Genomic DNA, 25,696 nt, shown 5'->3' with positions numbered 1-25,696 from the left:
AAAATGAAACAAAACATCAACATCTAAACCTAGTAAATGAATTGTGTTTTCTACAGCAGTGTATTTGCTGAACATTCAGAAATGTTGTTTTATAAAATAATAAAATGCAATGTTTCTCTATCATTTACATAACAATCAAACAAGTCAATATAATTAACAGCTGTTGTTTTAAACGTTGTGTGAACATTAAAACATGACATTGTCATAACGTTTAAAAATGGTAAAATGTAACATTACTCTAACGTTCAGACAACAGAAACGTTCCTAGAACTTAAAAAAAACTGGACGCTTTTAACGTTGGCAGAATGTTTTTGGGAACATTCGGGAACTTTCAGGGAACGTTCTTAGAACTTTTTATTTCTAGCTGGGCTGTCTCATATCTGCTTGGAGTTTGAAAGACTCTTCTGATGCTTTTCTATTAAGTTTATTTACATATTTGACATTGAAGTAGTCTTAAGGTAAGTCTTGATTACCCACTAAACATGAGACGTCCGCTCGACGTGCAGATCATGTCTATATTGGGTCGGTTGGTCCAGGACCTTATCTGTATGACTATACAATATGCAAATCTGGTACAGTATCTGGATGTCTGACAATGACCCCTCTTGGACGTCAGGTAGACGTCCAAAAGGGGTTCGGGAAATCAAAACAAAAATATTTTATACAAATAAGGTCTATGAGTCTAAGTCAAAAACTATAAACATCATGTGCATTTTTTGTGAGAAATTTTGTTAAGGTGTTAAAATAATGTTATCTTTATATATGAATGACTGTTCAAAAACATAGCACTGCTCATAGATAAAGTTCCACCTTAAATGCTGTCTCTCTCTCTCTCTCTCTCTCTCTGTCTCTCTCTCTCTCTCTCTTTAATTAACAGAGATGTATATGCTGATGTTTTATTGGAAATGTTTTGTCACCATTATGATGATCAGTGTTTCCTTAAATTGGGTAGTTTGACTCTTTAATTTCTTTATGTAGAGTGTGGTCTTTGTAAGAGTGTTTGTTAAAACACATTATTTGTGGCAGAGAAAGTTTGTTACAAACATAACTCACATGTGGATCTTACAACTTCATTCAAATTTTACTTAGAGTAATACCACATATGTAAAGTCTGTAAATTATTTTTGTAAACCATGTAGTATTGTCTCAATTTCTCAGTTGATTTGAGGTGTCACATCCAACTTATTATTTAGGTTTATACCACCACTGGGAAGCATTTATATAAAATTAAAAGTCCAGATGTTATTGTCACACATGCAGACATCAAGAATCAGCCCATGAATCACAACAGTGGCGACACTCTCTGGACTCATGAGTTTTTATAATACGCTGGTGCAATGCATTGCAACATTTAGAAAACTCACCATCATTGTGATTCATGAGCTGATTCTTGATGTCTGCATCTGTGTCAAAAACTCTGGACTATAGATTTCTGATTACAGCCACGAGGTTCCATGTTTTGTTACAGTAGGCAGCAGTATGCACAGAAGTATGTTTATTGCAGCTCCAAACAAAACTGAGATAGAAGTCTCCTTAAAAAAATTATAATATTTTATTTGTGTTGTTAGTTCAGTTGTATCATACCACCATTTCTGACCATCAATGTAATTAAAGTGAAGCCACAAGTAAGTTGCATTGGTAACAAACACTAGGTGCAATAATAATGTGCTTTAAAAAACACCATCATCAAGCACACACTACAATAAAGAAAACAAAGTGTCAAACTACCCAACTAAAGGAAACACTGATCATCATGAGGGTGACAAAACATGTTCAATAAAACATCAGAATCTTGTAAATTCTCAAAAACGAGCCGTATAAATGACAAAAAATAAAATGAATTTGGTTTGTTTAGTCAGTATGGGCCTACTTCAAAACAATGCTTTGTTTAAACAACTTTTTGTAATGGTGATGACATTGTTTTAGAGAATGTACATTTAACAATTATTCAGCGAGAGCAAGCGTGCGAGGAAGAGTAAAGTTCACGTCACTTCACTTCAATTATTAAACGAGAGAGCGCGAGAGAGAGAGAGAGAGAGATAGTGAGAGAGAGAGAGAGAGAGAGAGAGAGAGAGAGAGAGAGAGAGAGAGATTGCAGACACGATAGTTAAGGTGGAACTGGAATATTTGGGAATTATCTATAAGCAATATTTTTGAACATTTATTCATATATAAAGATTATATATACACATCTGATGTCTAAAATGGCCACATTTTAAATAGTTTTAATTTGCGTGGAGGTCTCCTTGACATCAATATTGGATGTTCAGAACACGTCATAAAAAGACGTCATAAAAACTTTCATTCTGGCTCCTCATGGGACGTCGAAATGACGTCTTTTTAAGACGCATTGCTCAGTGGGTAGCTGAACTAGCTTTAAGTGCAATCCGATCATGATGGCAGGTAGTCCAAAGACTTCATACGTAGAACATCATAATGTGTGTGTGTGTTCACAAATGATGCAGATGTGCATCTGCTTGAGCATACATTCCATTTACTTTTATAATCTTGATATTAACCAATTGTTATTAACATAACATAACATTAACATAATTAGATTACCTGTGGTTAATTAGTGTTTAAAGAAATTTTTCTTGCAATATTAATCATCCTCTACTGTTTATAAGAATTGTGTGACACTACTGTGTCATCATTTAACACCTCTATTTTTAAGAATATAATTCTTTCCATAGGCAGGTACTTTTGCCTAATTCACAAAGCTAACAAAATTATTTATAACAAAATTAAATTATACTATAATTGTTATATATAGTCCAAGCTGTAAACTATTTATGATCATTATTCACTGTTTAAAAATATATATTTAGGATAAAATACTTCAATTTACAATCCTATCTATCTGTCCGTTCTGTGTATTTAGGTCAGATTCGCCACACCACTAGATGGTGGTAAAACTCCATGTCCATGATTTCTAACGCGTTAACACGTGATTTACGTGTTAACACGTGATTTACGCGTTAACACGTAGTGCGTGTTAACGCGTATTTTAACACGTTTTTGCCCGGTTGGCCTTCCATACTATGTGAGTGTCGTAACTCTCTTTTTATACGACTCTGTGTAGAACGTTACATGAATCACGTGACCTCGCGGCGGCGAGATCAAAGCGTGTCGTTTATACGACTCTGGCTTTAACCATTTAAACCCTTAAAAAATCCCATTTGTATTGTGTTTTGGGACAGATTTAATGGTCCCACAAACACATACCACAGAGGTTTCCATTATTCCCATTAAAACCATTACATCCAATTTCTGTGATGTTTTCTATTGTTTTTAGCAGGTGATTCCGAAGTAAAGATGTGCTCATCTTTGAAGGTTATAGACAAAATAACGTATGTCAGTGTTGTTATTTAAAATGGAATTACTGTAAATTTTCTGATAATCTACTTTTTACAGCCGAGAGTCTTTTATTTTGGAAAGTATTTGTTGTGTGTATTTGTCAGCAGGTGTCGCTGTGTCTAACGTTGGCCGTTTCTCAAATGGAAGGCTGCAGTCTCCGGAGGTCGCATTTGCAGGCTGCATACGTCATCAAGACGGTCTTATTTCATAATATTAACCATTTTTAAGGTGACTATTATTCTTAGTTAATCGTAAATTGTTGTAGTATGTTTATTACTTGCGAATGAAATGCTCAGTGAATTTAAATAATACAGTCTTGATGACGTATGCAGCCTGCACATGCGACCTTCGGAGGCTGCAGCCTTCGGATTGAAAAACGGTCCCTCCCTACCACATTACACACCGGACACAAGGGCGAGAAGGCCCTCGTTTAAGATGTTTTATTGCACGTTCTAAATATTAGTCTTTTAGAGTCGTAGAAATAATCATAAAAATCACAAGTTAATCTTTATCATTGCTGTCTGTTTGTAGGTTTATTTTGGTGTTTGCCGCTCTTTGTTTGTCGGTCAGTGAGGTTATGGGTGTGACGGATGGAACACTCAAGGATCAAGAATTAAACCCATGAAAAATCTCAATGATTTCATCTTAATTAACTCTACAGCAACATGAAAACGATCTCTTTGCTCTTCGTTATCTCGTTATTTGTTAACGGTAAGTTAATGTATCAACATTTCTGCAACACTTTCGCTTTCACTTCATACACGGATATAATATTTTGCTGATAGCAATAAACTCAACTACAAGTTTTGATTGGACCCATAATTCGCGCGGAGCCTGTTGTTATATCTACATCTAACTACATCTATATTTATATAATGTCCAACCACCCAGCATCATGAAGTGCTTTAATACGGACATTTTGCTTTTCAGAGAATTCTCATTTTCCCACCATTTTGAACAGGAGTGGTCTTTTTTCTCACAGTTTCTGTATCTCTCTCTCAGTAATTGTCTTTGTTTGTATCTGCAGGTGTGTTTGGAAATGAAGTGTCAGTGTATGAGGGAGATTCAGTTACTCTACACACTGATATTACTGAAACACAGGCAGATGATCTGATAGTAGTATGGACAGTTGGGGATAAAAAAACACGTATAGCTCAAATCAATAGAGAAGCCAATAAAGTCTCAATATATGATGATGTTCTTTACGGGAGATTCCGAGACAGACTGCAGCTGAATGATCAGACTGGAGATCTCACCATCACAAACATCACAACTCAACACACTGGAGATTATGAAGTACAGATCACTGTCGGAATTAAGAATATCCGAAAGAGTTTCAATGTTCAAGGTGAGTAATGGAGATATTTTAATAAGTAGGGTTGAGTGGGGCACAAACTAACCCAGGGTTAATTGTAACATGGTCGGCTACTTTACATATTTCTACAGGGCCGAGCAATCTGTGCTTTTGGTCTTTTTCTCTTACTGTCAGAAGATCTCTTGTAAATTTGTGAATTTAATTTGTGTTTAAAGGAACACGCTGACTTCTGGGGATTTTAGCTTATTCACCGTATCCCCCAGAGTTTGATACGTCCATACATACCCTTTCATCTCTATACGCCCCATAACTGTCTGACGCACCCACATCTCAACGGAAACAAATGTGCACATGCAGAACTGTGATCTTTCAGGTTTTGACGGTCACATATGGTCATAATTAAATGTCCATTGGCATATATAAATGTATATAAAAAGGTTACCGGTATCGATGGGAAAAGTGGTTTAGGATGTATCCATTACTTTAGGTTTTTAAAGTGACAGCTGTAACATGTTAATCATAAAACAATCTGTAACTTAATATAATATTTATTTGTCCATTTTTTTTTGCATTTGTTTCTTTGTTATTATTTTCTCATTTACTGTTTACTTGATTATTGAATTACTTCACATTTTACTATTCATTTATAGGCCTGGGGGTATCGATTCAGATGTTCTAGATCAATTCGATTTCGATTCACAAGCTATCAAAGCGATTCGATTCTCGTTTCAATTTTCGATTGTCGGGTCGATTTTCATACTTGATTCAACTCAATCAGTGTTGTAATGTAACGAAGTAAAAATACTTCGTTACTGTACTTAAGTAGAAATTTCACGTATCTACTTTACTTCGCTATTTAAATTTATGTCAACTTTCACTTTTACTCCACTACATTTTCTAGATAAAATGTATACTTTTACTCCGATATATTTCCACTAAGCATATTCCTTACTCGTTACTATAAAATCTGAAGAAATGTGTGCGACCTCAATAAGGAAGGTTTTGGCGAATCAGTGCTTCTAGATTGCATTATGCACGCGCCACACACTCAATAAGGGAGGTTTTGGTGAATCAGTGCTTCTAGATTGCATTACGCACGCTCTGCACACTCTATTTCACGCACACTCTATTTTAGCGTAGTGTTGCCAAATGAAGAGGAAGCACAACTGTAACTGCAATGAAACACCTACTGGAGGACCTCCTGTTATCGTAATCGACCACCCCGATGATGAACAGGGTGAGAAAGCTAACGTTATACACCCGTTGCCGTATTTGTAATAAATGTTTTTGTACATTGGAATTAAAGATTCCCGATTACCGAATAAAGTGCCTCTTATGCTACCAAAAATCACTTACATTTTGTCATTTAAAAACTCCCCTTCCAACCTGAAGAATCACATCAAGGTAGGTTATTAAGTAAAGCCACAATGTCAATGTGATTAAACCTTAGTTATCATAAGCCATATTAGATAATTATCTGTCTAATGTGATAACGTCTAAACGTCAACGTTAACATTACACCGCTGATTTTCCCATGGATTTATTTAATTCACAGAGAACTCTGAACTAAAAAACACGCTTAACTGTTTATGGTAACATTATAGCATAACTGCCGGCCGAATATTCCCTCCGGTAGGCTAATGTTAGATTGAGAAATATTTTTTAAAAACTGCTATGTTAATCAGTGGCAGGTTAGAAAGAAATTTGTTAAGGACTGTATTCACGTCTTCAAAAGCATTATACGTTTTGTCAAACGTGAGATTTCCTTTTATGTTAATTAACTCAAAACTCAGTGGCTTTAGGATAATGTTATGCTAATGTTATACATTGAATGTACGCTTGCATTGTTGATCAAAGTCACATTGCTTTCATTGCCACACAACGAGTTGGCATTTTTTTCTTAGTAGAGCAGCTAACTTAAAGGGATACTCCACTTTTTTCAAAAATATGCTCATGTTTTGAAAGAAATAAGTTATAATGTATTTTTCATTTTTACCTGAAGTTCATACAAAAGTGAAATTTCTGCTTTTTTATTTGATGTCAGCTCTAAAAATATGCTGTTTGCTCTTTGAACTTAAGAGAATTGTGCCTGAAAAGTCCTGGAAAAGACGATTGAGATGATTGAGATTAAGAAGATAATGGGAACCCTGAATATGCTTTACTATAAGAAAGCCACAATAAAGTTCACAATCAAAGTTCTAACCGCTTGCTTTAAAAGAAAAACTTTTTACTTTTACTTCAAATACTTAAGTACATTAAATATCAGAAAATTACTTTTGATACTTAAATACAGTATATATCAGATACTTTAAGACTTTTACTTGAATAATATTTTAAAAGACAACTTTCACTTCTACCAAAGTTTTTTTCTAGTATGCTTTCTAGTACTTTATACAACACTGAACCCAATGGATATAGATTTAATATTACTACAGCATTTCACCTCTGCATTACAAATCACGCATATAGCTTTGTTCTTATTCACAACATTGTCATCGTCTTGCTTGCGAAATCTAAAATGCTTCCATACCTCTGACTTTTTATGTGAAGGTGGCATCAACGTCGACGAAGCACCTGAAACGGCCATTTTAAGCACTGAATAAATGAATGACAGGCTTGCCTCTCGCTCTTTGGTAACATCACGCAAGCCAAAAAGAGGGTGACATCTAGTGAAGAAGACTAGTAATTGCGTTAACGTTAATCTTACGTTCATTGTTTGCAGAAATAAATTTGAAAAAAAAAAAAAAACGATAAGTTGCCTTTGAGAATCAATTTTGAATCAACCACATTTAAAAAAATGATTAATCAAAAAATCTATTTTTTTGCCCAGCCCTATTCATTTAATATTAGGCAAGCATGTATGTTATACTTAGTGGTCACTTCTGATTGAAGGCAATCCTTTATTCTGCCGATCTAACTCATTTGTAATAGAATAAAATTGTAGTTCGGGGTTTCTCTGACGACTGTTGTTACATCCAACAACACAACATATCCCGGGCATATTGTAATCTTGTTGTGAACCTCCTGGAGGTGTTTTATTCATCTGCCTCTTGTAGTTGTGGCTGCTGTGACCATAGACTAAAGCAGGGCGCACAGACAGTGGCGCCCCCAGGATTGTTTTCATGCGGGGGCACAAAGGGGCCAGTACAAATCTTAGGATGGCACAATTTAAAAATGTATTATGCCTGAATCTAATGGTCAACAGTTTTCCCTTTGCTTTTAATGCTACTTGGAGTATTACTAGTATATGATTTACTAGAGACAAATAAAAATTGCAAATAATTTAAAGATCAGATGGTGGAATAGTATTAATCTATCAAAGATGAGTATCGACCGATCCTCGTTTGATTTGAGTATTTAAAATACATTATTTTATTAAACTATACAATGAGTTATATCCAGTGTTATCCAGTTAACATACTGTAATTAAATGAGTGACATACTTTAGTCCTTAACACATTTCTAGTCTTCTATTAAGTTTTCTCGTCGTGGGCACCAATCTTACCTCTCTCTCTCTCTCTCTCTCTCACTCTCTCTCTCTCACTCTCTCACACACACACACACACACACAAACCTCTACAATGTCAAATGATGCTGCGTGCGCATTCTTGAAGTTCTGAGTCTTTGTTTGACTTGCATATTTTCAACTTGCGTGAAGACGCGTTTAAAGGGAAAAGCGTGTGTTTTCGCCAATTGCGCAGCGGGTAGACGGGCAAGAGTAGAGCGAGACCTTCAGCCTATGTGCTGGGCAGGGGCGTCATGCACCAATTTTTTTTAAGGGGGCACAGTGTGCACAGCTCACGGAAATATTATAGAGCTTTCAGTCTTTTCCATGGCATTTCTAACAATCTGAGCAAAAAAACCTCCAAAATAAAAGTGTTGACTAACTTTTATATCAAATACTATTTAATTGGAATAATGACATATTGGCATATTTACATCTGAAACGGCATGTTTTGTTTAACGTTAATTGTGTCATTAATGCATTTTGCACAACAACTGCATTATCTTATGAAATTAATGTAATTTTAAATCCATAAAGTACATAAACAACGAAAATGACATAAACTATAGCCACGTGATTGATTTTAATTTTCAATAACGATTTAAAAAATATGTTTAGATAAAATTATGTGAGGAACGGACTTTTGCATTAAATGTTACCTCGTATGTGAGCATGTGTAATTCCGCGCCCCCATGAACTTTGCCGTTGGACCAAGAAGATGAATCTAGAAATATCTACTAATATAACGTTGAGACAGTCACATTTTAAACCATACATTTTCTACACAAGAGGAGGTTAACTGTACATTGCTGTACTGGGGTTTGGAAATGTTGTGAGCGTTTCTTAGACGTTTTAATTCCTCAGATAGCCAAATGGAGCAGCAACAGCAAAGCTTGTGAGTGCGCTCAGATGCTGATGACGCCAGAATAAATTAATGTAATACGATCAAAACGGCGAAAATCTCAGAAAAGTGACAAGGATGCAGCAAAGAATTGATAATATTGCGCATAATAAACAGATTAAAAGACAAGTAACAGATTAATGGATGCTTCTTTGATTTTAAGGTTGCCTGCAAAATCCAGATGGCTCAAAAACCGAGGGTCAGTTTGAATGGGCATGACGTCTCTGGTGCCGGGGTTTAGCCCCGGACAGCCCCAGCCAAATTTAAACCCTGACGGTGATTATCTAAGCTTAAAACAATATGCTTTATATAACTATTATTTAACTGAGTTTTACTTACTAGTTTGTGAGTTTCATCTCCAACTTTCTACTTCTTTAATGCATGCAATGCTGAACAGGAGCGAACAGGATGTCAGGTGCAAGCACATCACATGATGGTAGTGCGGCTGCGCGTAATCGCTGCTTTGCGGGTAAAGGAGAGGGGAGGGGTTAAGATTGTATTCTATTTAACACATTATACAAATGTATTTTATTTTTTACATAGTGCTTTTAATGAATACATATTACTATTATTATTTAAATATAAAAATCTAATTTCATAAAAAATAAAAATCTCATTCTGTTTTGGGGGGGCCACTGGGCGGGCCAACACCCATTTTCTCTGTCAAATAGGCACAAAATTCGAAATGTATTTTACATTTCGACTACAAATATGACGCACTTTCAATAAAGATTAATGTTTATACGGGTGAAATGCTCCTTTAATGTTTCACTTATCTTGACTTTCTATGTAGATGGATAAAGCTTTATTGTCATTGTTAGAAAGAAGATTTTAAAGGTTACATCCCCCAGGATCAGAAACAACAAATAATAAACAACAACCTGATAAAGACACCTTACATACCTGATGATGGGGAGAATATATGAAAGCAATTTTTATGAAAGTTAAATAATGTGAAATAAATAAATATAGTAAAAAGGACATTCTGAAATGTAACTCATGCATGGTGAGAAAATTGGCAAAATAATAAAAAAGGAAAATTAAAAAAATACTTCTGGAACCATTAGTCTTATGTATAAAATTAATTCACGCACACATGATTCATATTTAACAAGCAGGTAATAAATTAAACTCTTTTTTTGTAATCCAGTACAATATCGTCTTTTTGGTGGTGCCAAACCCTGACAAAAGACCAGCATCAAATGGCTGAATCCACAGGGAACGTTTTCTTTCTGTGTTTTTGAAGCTTTGATTGTGTTTATAGTGGACAATATAACATGTGTTCATGTTTCATGTGTAAAAAACATGGTATTGTTGACGCAATTGACTTATCTCTATTGCGCTGTTTTCACTGTCCTCAAAACGGCTGTTGTATTCCTTGTTCTAAGCACCTCCTTCAGAAATACATAACAAGTTATGTTTGTATAGTTGTTTAGTGTGTTTTTATTTGATAGGAGCTTAGCTTGCTGTTAGCTTAGCTCAGTGCTTCTCAATTATTTTCTGTCACGCCCCCCCTAGGAAACAGTAAACATTTTGTGCCCCCCCAACTCTCCGCTGCGACTGTAAATAGTATCCTTTGTCTATAAAATTACACACCTGCAAAACATTCTATCCTTATTAACATTAAAGAAAACACAAAAAAAGAAATATCAATCAACTTACAACAAAGAATAACTTGTTTTTAGTCTGTAACAGAAAAGACTTAAAAATGCATCAATTTGCCTGAAATAAAAAATAAATTCTTATTTAAAGTATAATATTTTTTGACCATTTGATACTGAAAAATTTTATTAAATATAATCAATAAATAATAATAAAAAACTCAACCGGCTTATCAGCGTGATTGGGGTGTAATGTCTTTAAGTGACGGTGCAAAAAAAATCACTTCCCGAAAAAGTATTTTCCTTGGGGTCTCGCGCGCCCCCCCTGGTGTCGCTTCAAGCCCCCCCTGGGGGTCCCGCCCCACTATTTGAGAAGCACTGGCTTAGCTGATGATTGACGTATAGACAGTATGCACGTGACGTCACCTTTGGCGAAATTGACTGCAGTTACGCACACTGAGTGGTAAAAGACAAAGTGGCAGAATTGGTGTACAGTGTGTAATCAGCGAAAAACAGGGTGAAAACGCGTCTAAATGGGAAAAAGCTGTTGTGCAATAGACTGTACTAACAGATTAACAAGAATTCTGAGCTATCGTTTTACAGACTGACAAAAAACACAAAGGAGAAGTAAATTGATTGTTCATTCCAACGTTCACAGACCACAGGTGGGTTGATAAGTTGCTAGGGTCACTATCAAGCAGAGCTTTTATTTTCTACTTAAAAGTTTTTTTTCCAGTATTTGTATTTTATCAGTGTATTTCTTTGGAAAACATACATTCCAAAGCATATTATGATAATTTGTACTCTATTACATTTCATAAATAATACATTTTTGTTTTACATTTAATATTTAAAGGGATAGTTCACCCAATGTCATTGTTTACTCATGTTGTTTCAAACCTGTATAAATTTTGTTGTTTTGATGAACACAAAGGAAGATATTTTTAGAAATGTTTGTAACCAAAGCATTCGTGGACCCCATCCACTTCCACAGTATTCTTTTTTCCTACTATGGAAGCGAATGGGGTCCAAAAACAGTTTGGTTACAAATATTTCTCAAAATATCATCAGAACAAAGAAATGTATACAGGTTTGTAACAACATTAGGGTGAGTTAAAGGAATAGTCTACTCATTTTCAATATTAAAATATGTTATTACCTTAACTAAGAACTAGAGGTCTACACGGGTCCAAAAATTCCTACCCGAACCCGATCAGACCCGTAAATGTGCTACACTGAACCGACCCGGACCCGTCTGTTGATTTGAAAGCTGGACCCGGAACCGACCCAGACCCGTCTATTATTTAAAAGCTGGACCCGGATCCGACGCGGACCCGTCTATTATTTAAAATATGGACCCGAACCCGTCCGGGAAGACACAGACCCGACCGGCAAATATTCTTTAGCTAAATGTTATTAATAAGTCAATAAACAAGTAGCGAAAACTAAACTTTTTGTCTTACCCATAACGTTAGAAGTTAGTCTTCTCCCTCCTTGTACCTGACTGTGTGTGATGCACAATCCTTATTTCCAAGAAAGTTCCATCCATGTTATTCCTCTCTTGACGATTGAAATGTTTAATGCTTATTCCAGCTTTAAAAGTCCACTTTGTTGTGTATCGGGTCAACTTGCTTAATAATGTTTGCCCATTTGGATTATAATAACGATTGCTCGTTCAGTGTCATAGCTGCTTTCGTTAGCTTTACTTTGCTATCATCTCTGTGCTCTTTTAGCAGAGTCGCGAAAACTTTAGATATAACAGCAAGACGGTCAATTTATAATATTATTATAAAAATTATAGAAGTCACGTCAGTGCAAAATGCGCGGTACAGCTGAATTGGTCCCGCCTTCTAAAAAAAATAGCCAATTGTCAAAGGTAAAGTCATTGCGTCTCACTGCAGAAGCTCCTGACTGGTAGCCAGAGAAACATTACAAGAGCGCATGCGCGTTAGCTGCCTGGTTAGAGCAACCAAATATAAACTTTTTAACGCAACTTAAGCGTCATAGAAAAAATGTATGCGACAGTTCATCTAAGTTTTTGTTGCTGGAGAAATATTTTATTTAAATGTGAGTGTGTGTTCTCCGAGTCCGATCGACCTCGGGTATTACCACAATGTTAAACAGACCCGGACCCGAAGTAATAGATTGAGACCCGACCCGGACCCGGCTGATCATTTAAAATATAGACCCGAACCCGTACGGGTCCCGGGTCGGGTCCCGGGTCTTCGGGTCTCGGGTCTTCCGTGTAGACCTCTACTAAGAACTGTTGAATCATCCCTCCACCATCTGTGCGCGTGCACGCAAGCGCTGGAGCGCGCCGCGACGCCACGACAGCATCCAGCCCAGCCCCACCCACTCAATGGCACCACCCAGAGACAAAGCCAGAAGTGACCAAACACATCAACGTTTTATAACAACGAGTAGTTATACGAGCAAGTTTGGTGGTACAAAATAAAACGTAGCGCTTTTCTAAGCGGATTTAAAAGAGTAACTATATTTTATGGCGTAATAGCACTTTTGGGAGTACTTCGACTCGCCTGAAAAGTCCGCTCCCCTTCTCACTCTCATAATGGGAGAGGGAGGGTGTTATTGCGCCGAGTCGAAGTACTCCCAAAAGTGCTATTACGCCATAAAATATAGTTACTCTTTTAAATCCGCTTAGAAAAGCACTACGTTTTATTTTGTACCACCAAACTTGCTCGTATAACTACTCATCTTAAATAGGAAAAACGTTGATGTGTTTGGTCACTTCTAACTTTATCTCTAAATGGTACCATTGAATGAATGGGGCTAAGCTAAATGCTATCATAGCGTCGCAGCGCGCTCCAGAGCTTACGTGCACACACACAGATGATAGAGGGCTGATTCAACAGTTCTTTGTTAAGGTAATAACATATTTTAATATTGAAAATGAGTAGACTATTCCTTTAATGATGACAGAATTTTCATTTTTGGGTGAACTATCCCTTTAAGTACATTAACATACTTTTAATCAAGTAAAACTTACATTTTAATGCAATTAGGTATTAAATTATAATATGCAACACTCTAAAAAATGATGTGTTGGATTTACTTGAAGTATGTATGCACCATTTTTGCATCGCGCTTTTTGAGTATTCCCAACTTTGATAGTTTTACTTAAAATTAACAAGAAAACCTGTGTTTTATGTACTTAAATTTTTAAGTAAAGAATGATGATGAACTCAAATATTTAAGTTCATGTGATACATATTTTCTTGTTTATTTTAAGTAAAACTATTCCAAGTTGGGATTACTTAAAAAGTGTGCTGCAAAAATGGTGCATATATATTTTGGGTAAATCCAACACATATTTTAGAGTGAAGTTGGAGCAATTTAGTATACCCAATTAAGCTAATCTGCATGTTTTGGACTGCGAGAGTGTACACAGAAAGGTCTCCTGAACAAAGTCTTTGTATGACTTAGCTCTTGCTTGAATCAGAGACCTTTTTGCTGTGAGGAAACAATGATGCGCGCTAACCCACTGTGTTGCCCTCTACACTGAGCACACACTTCTCAATCATGGTAACAATGAACAAACATCATTTTTTTTCAAAATAACGCTAAATACAACATATAACTAACATTAACAACATATCAACATAAATAAACCCAGCAAACATTAAAACAGTCATCTTTTTCAGTAAATATTAACCAAAGAAGTGAATGTGTCGCAATGCTTGCTGGGAACTATTCAGACCATTTTTTTTTTTTAATTGCTTGTTCAGATTACTCAATTTGGCAAGTTTGTTAAACAAATTGGACAAAAACTTAAAACTCCAGTCAACAAATGATATTTGTTAGCAGGATGATTATGCTTATTTCATTTAGTGAACACAAATTAATGAACTGATGCCCTTCAACAAGAAAAACTTTGTTTTTTGTTAAAAGAACATTTTGAAGTTGGATTTTTTACAGGGCATGTGCTTCACAAAATGGCTACGACAGATGTCATAATTTTTGGATGGAAAGGCATCATGGGAAATCACGTGGCTCTATAGTTACTTAAAATGTTATGCTAGGTTTACTTTATTTTGATGAAATTGTTATAGTAGTTAGCATTACTTATGTTTTTTCATTTTATTTTTGGATACATTTAAGTTCACCTGGTAACTTACATTTTTGTGTTACACATACAAAATATGTTAAGTAGAGGTTGAAAAGTTATAAATACTACGTTTTTTGTGTTTAATCCAATTACTTTCATAAGTTATGGTTGTTCAGCCAACGAATCGTTTTTTAGAGTGAATATTAGAGAATACACAGTAGGATTCTATGCTTTAGAATGTAGTGAAGTAAAATTTTTCCCAATACAAACATCCTAATAAAGCACAGATGCTTGGAAAATGTAACTTATGTAACTAAGTATTGTCTACCTCTCCTAAAAAGTCTAACTAAATTTTATTTAACTCTTTCACCGCCAGCATTTTTCATGATTTTCACAAAAGTTTAATGCCTTCCAGAAAATGCTCCTTTTTAAATATATAAACATATAATATATAAAATAAAAGAACAGACCCTCTGCTTTCAAACAAAAAAATCTGTTTCATCCTACCTTCATGTGTTCTGTTTTTATCACCTCTCAAATATGTGTAGGTTACATCAAAAACAGCTTAATTTGAGCAAAAAGCTGATATAATTCCATTTTTGTGAAGGAATTTGAATAGAGATCAGATGCAGAGCGATCTTTAAAACATACACGGACTTACAGCTATTTGCCCTAGGGCAATACTTCCGGTTTTTATAAGTTGCGGAAGAGCGCCACCTGGTGGATAATAGCGGTATTGCAGATTGACGAGATCTCGTCAATGGCGGGGAAAGAGTTAAGCTGATAATAGTCAGTTTTACTGGCATTTTTGCAGTAGCCCCTATGAAAACCAGCCATTTTGTTGAACGTTTGCCACTCAACATACATCCGTGTGTGATAAGCAAACGCATTGTTGTCTCATTTATAGGCGCATATAACGTAGGGCTGCACGATAAATCGCGTGCGATACCACGCACATCACATCAGTAATGCCGGTTCCTTGATTAGTATTAAATCGCCATCAGCTGTTTTCAGATGGCGCGACATTACGGCACAGAGCCGTAGTTCCCTGACAAGCTGGGCCATATCGCATACATATCGCAGGCGATACGTCCGCGATTATTCATGCAAAATTGCCCCGATTGTCAGTGAACTACGGCTCTGTGTAGTTAAACCTGCTCCATCTGAAAACAGCTGATGGCGATTTAATACTAATCAAGGAACCGGCATTACTGACGAGATGCGCGTGACAAATACATGCGATTTATCGTGCAGCCCTAATTAGGGTTTAATCCCGAGAAACGGGATTCCCGGGAAATCTTATCAAGACTATTTCCCGATTCCCGGGAAAAGTTATGACGGGAAACGGGAAATTTATATATATATTTTTTTATATAAACGTGCGCTAGATTAGATTTGCAGCTGGCTTTTTCAATGACCACTAAGCCAGCCTCAGAGGAAATGAAAGACGGTGACTTCATGAGCATTCTAAACAAAGAGTTTTCCCTCTTCGAAGCCACCAAAAGGAGACCAACCCACCTGCAACAGCTGTTTGATGCTCTTAGCACTATTCAGGCTACATCTGTGGAGGTGGAGAGAGCGTTCTCTATTTGCGGCCAATTTGTTACAAAAATACGAAACCGCCTGAGTCCATCGACGCTCTCTGCTTTTTAAAAGCACATTTCCAAAAAAATTAAATAAATGAAGGGCAAGGTGAGAAATAAAAATGGTTTGAAATGCAATGCTGATAATGTGAGTGACACTTTCGCTTGTAATTGCCCTATTGCGGCAGTTTTACTGTTTATGCGTTTGTTTTAGTTTTTAAATTATTATTTTAATTCTGTTTTACCGTAGGCATGGCTCTGTCTTTAATCTTTCCGTGCACATTTACACATTTCTGAGGGTCGTTTACTTTTATTCAGTTAAAATTGTTTTATGTTTAAAAGAAAAATATACCTGCCCTAATAAAGAAATTGTTGCTTAACTTGTAAGTGACAGTTTTGTGCGAAATTGCCCTATTGCGACAGTGTTACTGTTTGTGTTTATGCTTTTGTTTTAGTTTTTTAAATTATTATTTAAATTCAGTTTTAGTCTACATAGGCCTGGCCCTGTCTTTAATTATTGCCGTGCACAGTTGCACATTTCTGTGGGTCGTTTGCTTTTATTTAGTTTAAATTTATGTTTAAAAGAAAAATATATGAAGAGTTTCGTTGCAAAACGAGATAACCACCGTTTTTTTAATTGTTCAGAAATCACGTTTTTTGGTTGAGCATTCCAATTAATTTCAATTCAACTGCAGTTGGTTTGTTTTGATTTAAACCTTCATAACTTAAAAAATACGGCTAAGTAGCACCATAAAACAAAATAATAACATGATAACATAATATTAAACATGTTTTGACAAAAATGTTAAAAATGGATTTATCTCGTTTTGCAACGAAACTCTTCATATCTGCCCTAATAAAGAAATTGTTGCTTAACTTGTGAGTGACAGTTTTGCGCGAAATTGCCCTATTGCGACAGTGTTACTGTTTGTGTTTATGCTTTTGTTTTAGTTTTTAAATTATCATTTCAATTCAGTTTTAGTCTACATGGCCCTGTCTTTAATTATTGCCGTGCACAGTTGCATTTTTCTGTGGGTCGTTTGCTTTTATTCAGTTAAAATTGTTTTATGTTTAAAATAAAAATATACCTGCCGTAATAAAGAAATTGTTGCTTAACTTGTAAGTGACAGTTTTGCGCGAAATTGCCCTATTGCGGCAGTGTTACTGTTTGTGTTTATGCTTTTGTTGTAGTTTTTTAAATTATTATTTAAATTCAGTTTTAGTCTTCATAGGCATGGCCCTTTCTTTAATTATTGCCGTGCACAGTTGCATTTTTCTGTGTTGGTCGTTTGCTTTATTTAGGGTAGTCAAAACTTGTAGCCTATATTTATTTAAAAGAGAAATATACCTGCCCTTATAAAGAAATTGTTGCTTAACTTCGAGTGATTATTCCTCAGTTATTCTAAATTATAGTTTTATAATTTTAAAGATTTTCAGAAGTCACAGACAATCCACCTGGCATTTCGCTACGGCAGGCTGTCACGCACGCAGCTCACTTGATCCGCAGCAGAATTGATCATTGCAAAAAAACGTTGTTGATATGGACATAAACTGTGTTTCTTGCCCTAATAATGATACAAATAATATAAAACATGTTGGGAACGCATATTTGAATGATATTATTGATAAATTACTTACAAAAAAACAGCTATTTCTCGGGATTCCCGGGAAATGGGTCGTCTTTTCCCGGGATTTGATTTGATCTAATTTTCGGGAAAATATTAAACCCTAGCCCTAATATAACGTGCTATTTTAGTTTCATCAAAATAGCAATGCACCTGAACCATAGACCGTAAAAAAATATGGACGTAGTGTCCATGACGTCAACCATTGGTTTCTGAAGATCGTTTTTGAAGCTTAAAGTAGGCGTTGCCTGCCGTAGCCATCTTGGTCACGGATCACCGCGAATCACTCGTAGAAAACCGAAAATGGGTAAAGAGGCGGGACATGAGTGAAGCTCAGGTGGCTGGATGCTGAAACCGCGCCCGCCTAGCATGACTCTAATGACAGCAGTGGCTGTTCATCCCTCACTCAAGCGGCCACACCCTTAATTATGCAGAGGTTTAAGGCTTAACATAATTTAATTGGAGGAGTTACAAAAAAATTTACCCCCCTCACAGTTGTCATGAAGAGCAAACTTAGCTATATAGACCAGACACACTTTTTGAACCAGGCTGTAAACATTAATTTCTACTGTAAAGTTGGACATTTTAACATGGGAGTCTATGGGAATTGACTCCCTTTTGGAGCAAGCCTCTAGCGGCCAGTCGATGAATTGGAGTTTAAGTCACTTCCGTATTGGCTTCATTAGAGAGATCTTAAGGTTGCCCCTCGGCCTGAAAACACCTTGTTTTCAGACCAGAACGCCCATGGTTGCAAATGCATTTGCTTTTTAAACAACATGCTGCTAAATGCGAAAATGACCTTTAAAATTATTTCACACATGAATATAAAATTGCAATCTCAGAACAAAATGTACATAAGGTCAAATATTTACAGCAGATACCAAATTATGTAAGTCTGAATGCTCAGAGGGAGGTTAAGGGTGAGAGAATTTGAGTTGAAGAGATCTAAGGGGTTGAATGTATGTCAACAGCCCCACCTGAGGGTCAAATTTTATTGATTTACAATGTCTCCATAAACAAACTACAAACTGATTGTTTAACCTCTTGTCTTACTCCTTAGATCCTTGAAGAATTAGTAAAAACTAATTAACTGTCTCTGTTTGTGTCTGCAGATGTGAGTAACCCAGAATCAGATCAACTAAAGTCAGTGTCAGTAAAGGATGGTGATTCTGTTACTCTACTGGCTGATAATCGTGATATCAAGAAATATGATTTGATACAGTGGAGATTTCAAGGTAGTCGTATAGCTCATTTCAATAAATCAGCCAGTGAAATATCAAAAGATGAGAGATTCAGAGACAAACTGCAGCTGGATGTACAGACCGGATCTCTTAAAATCAAGAACATCAAAATGGATCTCTCTGGACTTTATGAAGTAGATCTCACCAGCAGCAGCAGCAGTTATACCATACATCAGTCATTCACAGTTACTGTCAGTGGTGAGTAAATCAAATCTTACACTATAATACAAATCTTATTATGATTATAACTCCTTGAACAATTCTAATGTAAACTTTAAAAAGTAATGTACTGTTTAATATAATAAATAAAAATGGTAAATTCTAACCATTCTAACATCATGTACTAAATTTGATAAACTTTTGAGCATACAGGTATTTTTCGCATTCTGTTTATTAAAGAGTATTGGTTACGCATACTGATTTTTACCTACTATATTGTATGTAATAGGTCTGCATGATACACTGAAAATTGTTGGTATCTTGATAACGGTATATGCTAGTGGTGTAACGGTATGCACAAATCACAGTTCGGTGCGTTCCTTGGTTTTGAGGGCGCGGTTCGGTTCCTTTTCGGTAGAGTGCGGGAAAAATGCAAACATTAAACTGCAGGTTGTTAATTACTATAAACTTTTTTTTTAACAATTTTACACATTTTTTTTTAACTTTTTATTGAAATATAATAAACAAAATATATATAAAATAAAAAAGAATAATAAATAAAATACTGCTGCAAAGTTCTCCACTTAATAACATACTTTTTTACATTATTTTATAACAGTAGGTTAACCTTCTCTTAAACTTTTTCTACTAAAACCTTGCACTAAACTAACATATTCAATTCCTGAATACTTTTATGAACTATTAGCCTACATTTTTGCAACTGTTTTGGTTATGTACCATCTCTGTATAAAAATAATATAACTGCTCCATGTGTAACTGCATAGCATTGCAAGCACTGCAATCAACATGATGATATACTTCTTATACACTAATATTGAGACGAGGGAGTTGCCTACATAGCCTTCTTTTATCTTTTGCACGTTTCTCCTAATCTTTGCTTGTGTCGTCAATGTAAGCTGTGACTTAAACGAACCCCTCCGCAGCTGAGTAACAGCTGAGTAAGCCCGGTTTACAGCTCTTCTCTGTCCCGACCAGATTAACTGATCGCATTGTGACAATGACAGGGCTCCAGACTGCTACCAAATGGTCGCATTTTGCCACCAAAATTTGAGAGTGTGCCACTAAATTTTACATCCAGTCGCACATATGCGACCAGTAAATTTGACCTTTTTTGTGATGTGACACTGAATTTAAAATCTATCTATCATCAAAGCATTTATTAGTAATACAGTGTATTAGTTAGTAGAAATGTGAATATTTGGTTAGCATGTTGATTTACGGTATGTGCCCCTAAATTTTCTGGTTGCGCCCCTAAAATTTTCAGTTGGGGGCCACTGTGCTCCTAGGGAAAAAAGTTAGTCTGGAGCCCTGAATGATATGATTGACGTGAGGTGCAGATGAAAAATCTGATCACGCATTCCTTATTCTCGCTGTCAGAGAAAGCACGTCTCATGATTGCGTAGCAACGAAAGATGCGTAACCTCTCATGCACTTATGAAAGAACATAACAGCGCGTTGACGTGCGTTTAACACATGCTTATAGATGTTGAGTCTTTTAGTTCAATTACTGCTCTTGTCAAAGAAAATTAGTGCACAATAAAGATATAAATATAGTTGTTACAGAAATATTAAAAGTGCAGTGAGTCAGTGTTTCTGTTGCAATGGCTCTTAGATAAACTGAACTTATCAATGTTAGATATTTGACATTTATAACTTCATACCCTAAAAAAATTATTCATTGAATTTAATCAATTTTTTTAAGGTAAGTGGTTGCAATTAATTTATTTAAGCTACATTTAAACAAAAGTTTTATATTTTACTTTACTAATCTTTTTTGTTTAAATGTAGCTTAAATAAATTGATTGCAACCACTTACCTTAAAAAATTTATTAAATTTAGTGAATCATTTTTTTCAGTGTACTAGAGTTAAAGGAACACGCCCAGATTTTGGGAATTTAGCTAATTCAACGTATTCTCCAGAGTTAGATAAGTCCATACATACCTTTCTCATCTCTGTGCATGCTGTAACTCTGTCTGACGCAGCCCCCGCTAGCTTAGCTTAGCACAAAGACTGCAAGTGAATGGCTCCAGCTAGCAAACTGATCCCAATAATTGACAAAATAACGCAAAAATTTTCCTATTTATGTGTTGTGGTTTCTATAGTCACACCGTGTACAAATAACAAGGTCATATGAGACACAGTCATCTTTTAACAGTATATATAATGGGAACTATATTCTCAGAAGGCGAAGCACTGCTACTGGGCAGAGTGATTTGCTCACAGCACCCAAGAAGCCCCCTGGTGAGGAGCAGAGAGTTTGGTCAAGTGCTTCGCCTTCTGAAAATATAGTTCCCAGTATGTATACTGTTAAAAGATGGCTGTGTCTCATATGACCTTGTTATTTGTACACGGTGTTACTATACAAATCACAACACATAAACAGGAAAATATTTCCGTTATTTTGTCACTTATTGGGAGCTGTTTGCAAGATGGAGCCATTCACTTTCAGTCTTTGTGCTAAGCTAAGCTAGCGGGGGCTGCGTCAGACAGAGTTACAGCACGCACGGAGATGAGAAAGGTATGTATGGACTTATCTAACTCTGGGGGATACGCTGAATAAGCTAAATTCCCAAAATCTGGGCGTGTTCCTTTAAGCATTAGATATTAATTACTAGATATTAAGCAGTAAAGTTTTAAATGGGGTGTATTATATATCAGTAATCTCAGTTAATGATTATATTAAAATGACTGACAGTGTTATAATTGTTTAATCTCTGTGTTTAATACAGGTGAAGTGAAGTCAGTGTCAGTGATGAAGGGTGATCCTCTCACAATATACACTGATGTTCCTGACATTAAAACCTATGGTAAGATACTGTTGAACTTTGGGTGTGATGACAGGATTGCTGAAGTAAATAAACAGAATAAAAAGTTCACTCTAGATAAGCGATTCAGAGAAGGACTGACGCTGAATGATCAGACTGGAGATCTCACCATCACAAAAATCACAAATGAAGATGCTGGAGATTATGAACTGAAGATGAGCAGCAGAAGACGAACCATTCAGAGGAGATTCAGAGTTAATGTCAGTGGTGAGTAACTTTCGTCTTTTAGTATAATCAAGAATTTGGATCAGAACTCATTTATATCAGAGCATTATTAACATTTCTACATTGAACACTTTTACACTGATATAACATGTTAAACACACACAGGGTTTCCTAGTTAGTACCACTGATCTATATAAATGACTGGATTGTGCATGACGTCACAACTGTGAAGCCACCGTGCCGCCATGTTGGTATACCCAAACATTCTATTAAATCAATGGACGCGGTCAGATTTTAATGATAAAACATCACTTTACTAGTCTTCGTTTTTATATCTGAAATTACCCTGTACATTATTACAACACAAACGTCCTAAGCATGTACATAGTTATTTGCTGAAAGTTGTACATTTTAGTTTTTAATCAGTTATTATACATTGGTGTTTCCTCTAGGATTTTTTTCAGCTGTGGCGGCAGGGGGCGCCCATGATGATTATAAATGTACATTATTTTTTTTAAAGTAGAATACAGGCTACAGTAAACTAACATCTATTTTTTATCATTTTCATGCTGTCATTTACTTTTCCTTATATTTATAGCATATTGCTTTTCTATGTTTGATCTAAAATGTATTTTATTAAAAACGTTACATTGCTACGTACGTAGTTCGGATATTTCATTGTAGTTTTAATGTAGTGTGCATTGCAAGTTCTGCTCGTGTTTAGCGTTACAGTGCTGTTGCAAACTCACGCACAGTCCTGTTTGATAATCCGCACCGCTGTGATTGACCGAACATCCATCAGCAGCAATTTTATTTCACACCAGGACCATAAAGACCCCGAGCCGGTCACACCGCAAATCGCGCAGTTGAATAGAAACCTTTAACGGTCTTCAGACAGATCTTAAACACAAAGCACGGGGCCATTTAAAAACGAATTTTGGTCTTGGATGTTAGACCCGCATTTTACTCTTGTCTATTGAGTACCGACCTGCATCTACAACGCAAATGACACGCGAAAAGCCTATTATTACACCCGTTAGATCAAATCACGCGGGTACCCCGACCCTGCTGTTTCGTCTGAAAACAGATAAAACAGTCTCACCGTCTGCCTCAAGTTTCTATTACCAACGTTCTTCTCTTCCACGGGAATAATGTAAGTTTCCTTACAAACAGATTCGACTATTAATGTCTTGCAGTCGCATATAAGTAGTATTCAGTATTTAGCCTTTTGTTTTTGGACAAATATCATATCATTTAATGTGAAACTTTGTGAGTGTCGATCTAAAGCACAGAAGATTGATTGACAGCTGAGCGGTCAGCAGCGCGCTACTGCGCTTATAGCCTATATTCTGAATAACTAATGACCAGATAAGTTGATAATATGAGTACAGTGATTACAAATGAATGTCCAAAAAACTCGTAATATGTTAAATCGAAAGTTTAATAATGCCTTTTCTCGCAGCCCTGCGCTGCGTCCGTGTATATGCGCCGGTGAACATAAAATGAGTGATGACCTTGCAGCTTAAATTACCCTAAATTTATAGTCATAAAGATAAAAGTAAAACAATATTTGAAACTTCAAATTATGTATTTTTATTTGTGTAAACTCACAATAAGGAGAAAACTTTGTGCTTATTTAAAATCATTAAAAACATGACGTGCTTTCTGCTGCTTTGGTCAGCGCGTCACAAAAAAACAGAAACTCAAATACTTTTTTATTTGTTTTGTCAATTTAATTATTATTTAAGTGTAACATATTTCGTATAGGCTTATTTATTTTATTATTATTTCTCAAAACAGAGACGTAGCTTAATCATCCTCTGTTGATTTAAATCTATTTGTTCATTAAACTAAACCCACGGAAGAAATTATGATACTTTAGGAGATTTATTTATAAATGAGTTAACAACGCGAATCCAGAAAGGAATTTATTTCTAAGACAGCCAGTCTGGCAGGGCGGACATTTCTGTAGCTTTTTTGCGAGCTGCCGCCGTGGGTTTTGTCTAGAAGGGATACAGCAAATGCCGAAAAGTTAAGGATTAGATTTGGAGGTAGGATTATTAGGATGAAAACAGCGGCTCTGGCTAAATGAGATACAAATACATCCTACAATCGTGTGAAATTTTCTGTTTAGAGTTGGGTTTGGTTGAAGGATTAGGATAAAACAGTGGTCATCCAGCGAGATTTTATTGCTGTATCCCTTCTATCCACAACCGCAGGCGTGGCGGGGATGTTTTAGGCATGGCGGGCCGCCACTGTAGAATGTATATAGCGGAAACACTGTCTTCATTACAGTATCAGATCAGCAGACATACCGCAGCATATTTAGTATTAATGACAATAAACGTGGTCATTCTGAAATCTAAATAAATAATCATGCTTTGTACCGTATGTGTATGCAATAATTTGCTGGTTTTGTAATTATGTTATCTAAACTTACAAGTTACCTAAACTTATTTAGAGAAATAACGCTGACCGTGTAGCTGAATGTCAAAAATGTTTTTATTTATACCCGTGTCATTAACAAAATGCAGCACACACACTCACCTTAACGGTTTTTTATAAATCCATTTTCCTGCCCGATTAAAACATAAACATTGCAAATAACACCAGAATTAACAGTTAATTTACGTACACATATCCTAAAAGTAATCTTGCGTGACTGATAGGCTGTAAAGCGGGTCAATTTAAAACATGATTTTGAATGGAAGTCAATGACGCTCTCTGTCGGTTGGGTATACCAAGATGGCGGCTCGAACTCTTCACTGGCTTCACCTCACGCTGTTACGTTAAGCGTTCTATGCGCAATCCAGTCATTTATATAGATCAGTGGTTAGTACCTAAATTTCCAGTCACGGAAAACACTTGGAAAATAAAAGAAAGCTTATGTCCTGGAAAGTCTTGTTTTTCTGGATTTTTAAAATATATTCTTCTTCTTTGTACAACATACAATACAATTTACATCTGGCCCAAAAGAATGACTAGTTTACATGCACACCAATAATGCGATTCATTCCAAAAATCAGAGTAAGGAATTAATCGCAGTAAGATGTTTATATTACTGGAGCTACAGTAACCTCTTCACTCTTGTTTATATTTAAATTTTTATTTTCTGATTATTGGCTAATAATTGTGCTTATTCACACACAGCCCAATGCAGAGAACAAATGATGAACTTCTATATACTTTCCACTATTTTAATTTACTTATGTTAAATCACAAACACACTCTTATGTATGTATTTCGTTATACTGCAATTAAAAAATAAAAACGCTGTACGGCACCTATATTAATATGATTTTACTTGCTGCGATTATGAGCCTAATTGCAT

At 35.8% G+C, this 25,696-nt stretch overlaps 1 protein-coding gene across 1 annotated transcript in view; it reads left to right on the top strand.

The window, feature by feature from the left end:
• The first annotated feature begins 2,393 nt into the window (after positions 1 to 2,393).
• The window catches only part of LOC129453464 (uncharacterized), a 127,753-nt gene continuing 104,450 nt past the window's right edge, over positions 2,394 to 25,696 (top strand). Inside the window, exons 1-4 of the mRNA XM_073862359.1 lie at positions 2,394 to 2,403; positions 4,385 to 4,705; positions 19,066 to 19,392; positions 22,105 to 22,407. Coding sequence (XP_073718460.1) covers positions 2,394 to 2,403; positions 4,385 to 4,705; positions 19,066 to 19,392; positions 22,105 to 22,407 — 961 coding nt within the window. The remainder of the gene's footprint in view (positions 2,404 to 4,384; positions 4,706 to 19,065; positions 19,393 to 22,104; positions 22,408 to 25,696) is intronic.

Source organism: Misgurnus anguillicaudatus, chromosome 23 (genome assembly GCF_027580225.2).
Source record: "Misgurnus anguillicaudatus chromosome 23, ASM2758022v2, whole genome shotgun sequence".
In the NCBI taxonomy this organism is placed as follows: Eukaryota; Metazoa; Chordata; class Actinopteri; order Cypriniformes; family Cobitidae; genus Misgurnus; species Misgurnus anguillicaudatus.
This window is presented reverse-complemented; position numbering and strand designations above follow the sequence as displayed.